At 31.9% G+C, this 10,366-nt stretch overlaps 1 protein-coding gene across 4 annotated transcripts; it reads right to left on the bottom strand.

Moving 5' to 3' along the window:
* Positions 1–669: 669 nt before the first annotated feature.
* Positions 670–8,715, bottom strand: LOC113863383. Of its 4 annotated transcripts, none has more exons than XM_027496947.1 (3): positions 8,618–8,690; positions 1,262–1,316; positions 670–1,187 (listed from the first exon to the last, which is right to left on the bottom strand). In XM_027496947.1, exon 3 carries the CDS (start codon positions 1,156–1,158, stop codon positions 874–876), a length of 285 nt encoding a protein of 94 aa, XP_027352748.1. In that variant the 5' UTR covers positions 1,159–1,187; positions 1,262–1,316; positions 8,618–8,690; the 3' UTR covers positions 670–873. The 4 variants fall into 4 exon arrangements, with proteins under 4 accessions (XP_027352748.1, XP_027352746.1, XP_027352747.1 ...); XM_027496945.1 differs by having other exon boundaries at positions 1,262–1,322; XM_027496946.1 differs by lacking the exon at positions 1,262–1,316 and having other exon boundaries at positions 8,618–8,715.
* Between the last annotated feature and the right edge of the window lie 1,651 nt (positions 8,716–10,366).

Genomic DNA, 10,366 nt, shown 5'->3' on the forward strand with positions numbered 1-10,366 from the left:
CATGCAACAATGTATATCGTTTGACGTTTAAAGCAAAATGTTTTTCTTTATTTGGATAAGTAGATTGGCGTAGACATATTTTGAATTTATTTGACCCAATAGCCAACCCAAATAATTAAATGTCTAACATTCTAAGTTTTTTTTTTTAATGAAATGTTAAGAAACAATTAAAAGAAAATCATTTTTAAAAACTCGCATAATTAATAAAAAAAAAGTTCTTTTTCTTTTAAAAATAAAAACCCCAAACATGCAATTCATTACTTATCACGTGATTAACCAAACTAACTAAATTTATTTTGTTTAAATTGAATCGAGCTAATCAAATTCTAAGGTATATTACATAACTACCTATTTTGCCATATTTTATAAGCTACTTAACTAGCTAGTTTGTCTACAAATCTACGATGCTAACTTATCTGACATGCAACATATGTTATATCTGTATTACATTTACGTGTATATTTGAAGCAAGAGCTCCGATATAAATAGAGCAAATTAAAACCCATACATTCCAGAGTTGCATAAAATACAAAGATAAGATATAGACTGTTGCTGAAGAACTGAAATGATCTATATCTAAATTTGGTAAAGCCAGCACTAGTATCAATAGACATCCCACAACAAAGAATAAATTAGTAGCTACATAAAACAATCAGAAGGTGACCACAAACTTTTAAGTTTATTCTTTTCTCTCACTCTCTCAATGTTATATTTGTTATCGTATATGCTGGTGCTCAAGAACACTAATTCGTGCAACTGGTAGATATCATGTAGCTAAAGGCTATATATATATATATATTCCAGCTTCATATCAACTAACCTTGAAAGAATTGAAAGAGATAGCCAATTCAACCATAATTCTTTATTCAAATATTAGAAAAATTTTAATTTGCTCTTGCCCATGAAGCTCTTTGCACGCTCCAATTGGCATGAAGCTTTCCTAGCCCCAGTCAATCCTGAGCAGGTGTTAGTGGCCCCCAAAGTGACAGCAAAGTAAAGATAAATAGTACATAGGAAAGTAAGCAAAATGAGTGCTGTTAGAAGGAAACGATGTCTCCGAACAAGGGTCGACCAACTACCCAGTTCGTCTCTGGGAAATTGCCTTCTGAATGATGGAGACCTCCTATGGGGAGAAGACAAAATGGAATCAAGAACCATGGCTTTTACGCCAACCTTCCTCAGCTCAACTGAAAAAAGCATTGATTCCAGATTAGTAGAAGATAAGTGTTTAATTCAAATAAACTAGAATGGCTTGATTTACAAGAATTCAAAGGAGCTGAGTCCTGGTCTCTCTCCTATCTTCCATGTTCCAACCCCTAACCCTTTTCCGAAAAATAAAATGAAAATTAAAAGTATGCACATAAGCAGAACATATTCATGGAACTATAATCAAAATAACGCATGATACAAACACCAGTGGCTCAGTTACCTAGGATAGAAATCATGAAATATGCTCATATAAACAGGTTGAAGATCCCACAGACATATTCTATCTGTCTCAATCAATGAAATATATCTCGATCCATAATGCATTTTATATTCTATCTGTCGCAGATCAAAACTATATGCAATGCAAGGTAAAAACATCATGTCAGTAAATCGAGGGTTCTATTCTTATTTTCCAGTGATCACTAGAAGGGTAGCTTAATCTACTAAATAAAGCCCTTACTCACACCCTTACTCTTAGCTGTTCAATTTCATAACTGTGGAGAGAGTTTAAAATCTTGTTCACTTTCTTTTCTTTTCATGGAACACAAGTAGAAACTATCAATAGTAAGCATGAGATAGCATATATGTATTATGTAGTATAATACAGGAAGTTAAGAGATACCACAGTCACAACTCACAAGATCTAAATCCTATGGTTTCAGAAAAGAACCTTAAATTGAAAAAACAATTCTAAGTGGACCGCACTTTTAAATTTCCAATGATGATTATGATGATAAAATTGATACTGGAAATAAACTATAAAAGGCAAGCATCAACTTTATTGTTATAAACAGTCTGACCAATCTCTAAAGATCATTCAGTATTTCATTCAAGGACAAGACCATGATTAAATATCTCCATCTCAGGCCTTCTACACACATTCTTCTATGTATGGTAATGAGAATGTCAATTTTCTTTCATTTTTTATTAAAAACAACAAAAAATGAGTACTTCATGCTCTTTTGGGTAAGGGAGGAGTGAATATTTGAGAAGGCATTCATTTTACACTGTTTGGGAATCTAAAATGAATTACCATGTAGTAAACCAATTACCACAGCAAATTGATCCCATCAATGACATAAACAAACTGAAGAGACAATTACAAGACAAATTCACAAGTGGTTCTAACTACACTATTATCCTTATTAAAATATCAGCAAGGAAAACACATGTTAGGAGATCCAATATCTATCCCCCCAAAGTCCCGATCCTCATGTTCTCATTCCCCCCTCATTTCTATAAACAGCCTTAATCCCTGTAACCTTCAAAATACACTTTAAATAAAGAGGAAAGCAAAATAATTCAAACATAATTTTTTATTATTATTATTTTGCTATTCTACTCCAATTCTATGGTTACTCAGCATAACAAGACACTAGAATAAGATCATGAGTGAACAATTAGAATCATGGGTTTGATCAGTAATACAAACAATAAAATGCCACCAGCCAAGAACCAAGCTATTGTCATGTTAAAAATATGATAAGATGAAGTGTGGTAAAACCATTGGCCACTGATTTTGAATCAGGCTAATGGAAATACCAAGCAAGGATAGAAAAACGAGGTGTTGGCCTTTGTTATTGTAATAGTTAATCTTGTTATCAAATAAATCAAGTAATAGTCAGTTTAGATAGTCTCACTCTAGAAAGTTTGTTACTTAAGTTAGTTATTTCCGGTCAATACTCGTATATAAATATTCTCCACTCTGTACATCCAAAAATTTTTTTTTTCCTGCAATACAACACTTAGATTCATCAAAGGTTCTTCTTCAAAGAATGTTTCTACCATTTAATATGGTATTACAGCTCCACCACTGGGAGCTCTGCTATGCAGTTTTTTTTGTTTTTTTTTTTTAAAGTTCTTTTCTTAGAAAAGATATATTACTTCTTCAATTTGATCCTAATCTCTATTTCTTCTGCTGTAACAGAAATTCCTTTTTTTTGCTGTTTCTTGATCAAATTTTGACGTTGACAAATTCTGGAATGGATACATCGAGCCCTTATTACATACATGCTAATGAAAATCTAAGTGCAATTCTTGTTTCAGCTCCACTTATAGGAGGAAGTTACCATTCATGGTCAAGAGCTATGATGATGACTTTGAAATCAAAGAACGAAGACTAGTTTGTCAATGGAACTCTAAAAAAACCTCATTCTAGTGATCCCATATATGGAGCCTGAGATAGATGTAACACAATGGTACTAAACCTCATTCCATTATTCAGTGTGCTTTGGATCGAAACTGCACTGGAAGTTTGGAATGATCTGAAAGAAAGGTATTATCAAGGAGATATTCTGAATCTTTGAGTTACAAAAAGAATTATATTTGTATAAACAAGGCGATCTCTCAATTACTATGCATTTCACTCACTTGAAAACATTGTAGCAAGAACTTGAAAATTTCAGGCCCACACCAATTTGTAAGTGGCAGACACCTTGCACATGTGTTCTTGTGGCAACTATAAAAGGATATAGAGAAAATGGCTCCGTCATTAAATTCTTAAAGGGACTAAACGAAAGTTAATCTGCTGCAAGGTCTCAAATCATGCTGATGCAACCTCTTCCCACCATAAACAAAGTATTTTCATTATTAGTTCAGCAAGAAAGACAATTGGGGATACATATGGAAGAGCCAAAAATTTTGTACAATGCAATTGACACTAGTAAAGGAAGAGGAAGAAATTCTAGCGGACAATTTTCATACTCAAATGGGAGAGGCTATGGAAGTCAAGGACAAGGATACAAGAGTTGTTCATATTGCAAAATAAAAATAGGTCATACAATTGAAACATGTTACAAGAAACATAGCTTTCCTCCAAACTACAAAAGAAATGGTAATGTGAATTGCATAATGGTAGAAGAAGAGGAAGTTGAAGACAACAAAGTGTCAACACATCATAAAGAACAAGTCAAAATTACAATACAAACTTTACTCCTGAACAACATCAAGCTATCTTGGAAATGCTAAAAAAAGTCAGAAAACTCCCATTTCATTAATCAACTTGCTGCCATACCAAATAATCTCAACAAAACAGGTGCAATCTCTATCATTTCAAATAAATCTAATCAAGAGCAGAGGATAGTTGATTCAGGTGCAACTGATCATGTTTGTTATAATCTTTCTTTCTTTCAATCCTATAAAAGAATTAATCTCATTCTTGTAAAATTACCAAATAGTGCAAAAGTTAGCGCACAAATTGACCTAAATAATGTTCTTTATATTCCAAGTTTTAATTTTAACTTGATTTCTATGTCAAAACTAATCAATACCTTATCTTGTCAAGTTACTTTTTCTAAGACTGGTTGTTACTCGTTACATACAGGATCAAACTTTATTGAAGACGATTGGTGCAGCTAAAGGAACTGGAGAATTGTATGTAATGCATTCAATCACCAAATAATATGTTCAAATCACAATGTAAACCACATGAATTCCTCTGAACAGCATGTTTGGCATTATAGACTAGGACATACTTCTTTTGATAAACTTCATATTTTGAAGCAGTGTTTTCCTTAGATACAATGTAATAAAATGAATATGCCTTGTAACACTTGTCACTATGCTAAGCAGAAAAGGCTGCCTTTTCCAGATAGTTATACTAAGTCTTCTAATATTTTTTATCTATTGCACATGGATATATGGAGTTCATTTAGTTTACCATCAATATATGGCCATAAATATTTTTTTGACAGCGGTTGATGATAAATCTAGACATACATAGTTATTTCTTATGAAATAGAAATCAGAAACTAGAAATTTAGTGCAGTCCTTTATTGCTATGGTTGAAACTCAATTTTATGTGAAGGTAAAGTGCATTAGAACTGATAACGGTCCAGAGTTTAATCAAGAAGAATCCTATAACAGAAAAGGAATCATTTACCAAATGACATGTAGAAACACCCCAACAAAATGGGGTTATAGAGAGGAAACATCAACACATATTATCAGTTACTAGGACACTTATTTTCCAATCTAATATGCCTAAAACATTTTGGAATTTTGCTGTAAGGCATGCAGTTTGTTTGATTAATAGATTATCTACTCATTTTCTTAATAAATAGAAAACCTTATGAAATTTTATTTGGTGATCTACCAAATTTAACAAATCTAAAAGTGTTTGGTTGTTTAACAATCGTAGAAAGAAGCTGTATGTAAGAGCTCAAAAAGAAACAAGGCTGGTGTTATGTAACGCCTTGGAAGTTTTTTCAAGATTGACGATTATTCCCATAAATCAACACAAGACTTTTTAGTGAATTTTGACCTTACTCACACACTTTTGAGAAGTTCTCAAAAGATCACCCATTCCATAATTGCTCCAAGTCAAGCACGTCTAACCTTAAAGTTCTTAAGTAATAGACCACCAAAAAGTAAAAGTTTTTTTGTTGGTATAAGTATTACTAATCAATTCCTTTAAGTTATCCTTAACTATATAGTCTCATGCCTATTTCAATGTATATTCAATTCTTTTAAGCTTATTTGGAGTCACTCCCTGTTCATGCCTTATCTCTTTTTGTACCAACAATCACTCCCTGCCCCCATAAGTGCCTAAGACATCACATGCCCACCAGTTTCTACCCTCTTATTTCGGTGTATATTTAATTCATTCATGTGTTCTTCCTGTTGGAAACCTATTAGTAGTCACTTCTTGTCCATACCTCATCTCTTTGTGCACCGACAATCACTTTTCACTCGTCAGTGCCCGAAACGTCACATGTTAAGGGTTATATCCTTATGAACTTACAAACCAGAAATACGTATATTTCATGAGATGCATCATTTTATGAACACATATTTCCTTTACCTAAAACTTCCAAGAAAGCAGAACTAGAATCTAACATATGTAGAATTCTGCCTACAACTTGCAATGATCTTTATGAAGAACCACTTCAAAGAGAAGTTGAAGCAGAAATTAAAAATATTGAAGATGCATTTGTTGTTCAACCCGCATCAACACAAATCACCATAAATCAAAATGAATCTCAAGTCAAACGATCCAACAGACCAAGGAATCCTCCATCCTATTTAAAGGATTATCACTGCTCACTATCTATAACAAATGACAATGAACTTTTTCAAAGAAAGTCCAGCATCCTTTATCGACTACTTTGACATATAAACTGTTATCAAATTCTCACAAAATTATTATATAGCCTTGTCAATAATTACAAAACCAAAATCCCACAAGGAAGCCAAGATAAAAGAATGCTGGCAAAAAGCTAAACAAGCTGAGTTGGAAGCACTTTAAAAAACCAGAACATAGACATTAACATCTTTACCCCTTGGGAAGCAGACTATAGGGTCCAAGTGGGTGTTTAAAATTCAACACAAACCTAATAGATCGGTCAAAAGACACAAAACAAGACTTGTAGTGAAAGATTTTAGACAAACTAAAGGAATTGATTACATTGAAACATTCAACTTAGTTGCTAAAATGACAACAATAAGAACCCTTTTATCTCTTGCTGCAGCAAAAGAATGGCATCTACATAAGTTAGATGTGAACACAACATTTCAACACAATGATCAACATGAAGAACTATACATGGATCCTCCACCCGGACTCACTTCTAAACAAAAATTTGATATGAAAATTACAGAAATTATTATATGGATTAAAGCAAGTTAGCAGACAATGAAATGTGAAGCTCACTAGCAACGTGTTTTCATATGGCTATAAACAACCTCGAGTAGACTATTCTTTATCCACAAAGTCAACTATGACTAGTTTCACTGCAATTTTGATCCACCTAGATGATTTTGTGTTATTAGGAAATGACTTGAATGAAATAAACTTTGTCAAACAGGAACTTGACAAACATGAAGTATCAAAGACCTTGGTAAATTGAAATTTTTTTTTGGGGTTGGAAGTAACTACATCATCTGAAGGCATCAATCTATATCAAAGGAAAAACACGTTGGACTTACTTCAAGACACTAGACTCTTTTGGCTCCAAAACATGTAATCTCCTATGGATTCAACATTGAAACTTCACAAACATTTAGGTTCTCCATTTCCTGACATTTCATCATATAGAAGACTAATAGGGAGATTATTGTATCTAACACACACCAGACTACATATCTCTTATGTTGTAACTCATCTAAGTCAATTCTTAGATCCTCCAACTACAATTCATTATCAAGCTACTCTGTGAGTCTGTGTAATTTAAAATATCTGAAAGTTTATCCAGCAATTGGCCTTTCCTTTCTTGCTAAATTAGACCTTAAAGGATTCAGTGATTCTGACTGGGCATCTTGCCTAGACACAAGAAAATATGTTCCAGGTTATTGTTCTTTTATTGGAAACTCATTAATATCTTAGAAGAGTAAGAAACAAACCACTATATCAAGATCTTTATCAAAGGTTGAGCATTGAGCTCTTGCTTAAGCAACCTATGAAGTTCAATGGATCATCTATCTTCTACGAGATTTCCATATCACAATTGCAAACCCAGCAATTTGTATAGTGATAATTAATCAATCCTTCACATAGCAGCTAATCCAGTATTTCATGATAGGACAAAACACAGAGAACTGGACTGCCATATTGTTCATGACAAAGTGCAAGATGGAACCATTCACCTACTTCCCATTTCCCCAAAATCTCAAATTGCAGAAATCTTGACAAAACTGCTAGCTACTAGTCCTTTTAGACATCTTAAATCCAAGCTTGGAATGTTACACATCCACCTTCCAACTTGAGAGGGGGTGTTATTGTAATAGTTAATTGTGTTATCAAATAAATCAAGTAATAGTCTGTTAGTTTCTCACTTTAAAATAGTTTGTTACTTAGTTATTTCCCGTCAATAACTTGTATATAAATATTCTTTACTGTGTATATCAAAAAAACTTTTTTCTCTGCGGTACAACACTCAGATTCATCAAAGGTTCTTTTTTAAAGAATGTTGCTACCATTTTATAGCCTTAAATCACATTATCTAATAACCAGAAACACCACCAATTATTTTATAATATCATAACTATGACAATAAGTACACGTATGAAATTCTGGAAAGCTTAGAAGCTTTCAACTTATCAAAAGACATAACTTGCTACAACCCAGTTGGCATTCCTCAAAGAGAGACCAAAACAAATAAAACTGATAGAGCTAAATGTTTAACGACTCCTTACCAAAGTTCAAAACTTTGAGAAGCCAACAGCCGAAACAGACCAAATAACGGAGAATCCAACGACTATTGACATAATTTTCGAATATCAACCAAAAGAGAATAAAGGGTTTTGAGAGCTTGGGATTCCTCGGTAAACGGAATCCACCACCAACATTCGTTCCCAAAGTTGAACCCAAAAAGGACCAAATAATACAAAAATCTACCCGTTATTGGGAGCACTTCCCCGTGATTTCAGATAAAAGGGTTAACGACTAGCGGGTGTTTGCACAAGAACGTACCTACACTGTTTGAGGATTGATTCGAGACTTGGAGAGAGAGGGATTGTGATTTCGACGGAATTGGAAATGGAAAGTGAATGCTACAGAAACTATATACTAGGACTGGATCTAGGAGCCATTAAATTTCCTATACCGTTATAACATTTACTACAAAACCACGCCGTTTGTTGTTTTTGAAAAATCAATTATGAACGTTTCGAAAATGGGATTTGGTCATTCGGTAAAATATATTGATAGATGGGAGTTTGTGTTGGTGATTATTTTCACATTAATTTTTAAAGATTTTTTCTCAGTTGTTAATATACGATTTAGTACAAAATTTTAGACATATTTATTATTTTTCAGTTGTTGATACACTTTAGAAAAATCCTATATTAAATGTTAAGTTATAAAATTATAAGAATATTAAATTAAAAAAATTAAATTAACATAAAAATTGTATTATATCTTTTATAAAGTAAAAATTATAGTAATTTTTAGATAATAATAATAATTGGTATATAATTTTATGTGTGAATTTTTATTATTTAAAAATAATTTTAAATGAAAAATTAGAAAATAAAAAGACAATTTTTAAAGTAGGTTTAAATTTTTTATATATTTTTATCTAATTTTAATTCATTTATAATTTATTTGATTAATTTTTTAATCAATAATTTGTTTCAATAATCTCGTGTGATGTTGGAAATGATACTAAAACTCTAATCCATTTGATAGTTTAATTTTAAATTTGTAAATAAAGGCTTGTTTAATTATTTTTTTTAAACCACTATGAAAATCAATTTTTAAAATTTACTTTTGAAAAGAAATTAAAAGCTTTATGGTAATTCTATTTAATAAATTTGTTCTATAGTTGAGAAAAAAATTTATTTAATAAAATTGTTTTGAAAGTTTGTTTTAAAAGTTAAAGAAGAAAAACTTGTTAGATTATATTAATTTTTAGTTTAAATAAGTTTTTTTAACATCCTTATTTTTAATTAACATAATAATAGTATAAAATCAAAGAAAATTCTAAATAACAAAAATTTAAATTGGAAAAACTTAAATAATAAGATATTAGCCTTTAAAATTGGTTAAGAAAACTTTAAATAATATGGTCATATTTGTTTTCATAATGTACAGTAGATATCAGTACCTCCAAATATACATAAGAGTTATTAAAATACATTAAGACCATTCATTTATATTTACAAATACTCAAAATAGTACTGGTCCTGACTAAGTGGCACTGGTCTTCCCCATGCCAACCCTCTATCATCGCCAGGTTTTCAGAATTCAGCTCGTCATCTGAGCTAAGGTACAGATTACCCAGATCAGTGATGACCTGAGTACCCGTAATCTGCTCGATCGTTCATCGCGATGGTATTCTGGAATGGTCGTGATCATGGTACGTGACCAGATATGTTAATGTTGTTAGGGTTCTCTCAGTGCCAGAAAAGATATAAATACAAAGGGTATGATGAATTCGATGCACAAACAAATCAAAAGAGATGCTAAAAGCTAACTCCAACTCCATCATAACTACGTTACTAGGTACCTCACTATCATAAATAAGAATTTTAAAGTAACTAAGTCTCTGGTACTCATCAAATACATCATTTACATTATCTATTATTGAACTATCTACTACTCTCATTCTTTCTATGGGTACTGTCATCTGGATTTCCTGAAATGGTTACGTAAGGATGAGTCTCTACATTCATTACCAAGCATACATATACAGAAAATTCAATAATACAGATAAAACAT

This window comes from Abrus precatorius, unplaced genomic scaffold, assembly GCF_003935025.1.
Source record: "Abrus precatorius isolate BTA unplaced genomic scaffold, Abrus_2018 Scaffold3, whole genome shotgun sequence".
NCBI lineage: Eukaryota > Viridiplantae > Streptophyta > Magnoliopsida > Fabales > Fabaceae > Abrus > Abrus precatorius.

Excerpts from the sequence above, each read along its gene's own strand:
- LOC113863383 (XM_027496946.1), bottom strand. The coding sequence starts at position 1,158 with ATGGTTCTTGATTCCATTTTGTCTTCTCCCCATAGGAGGTCTCCATCA.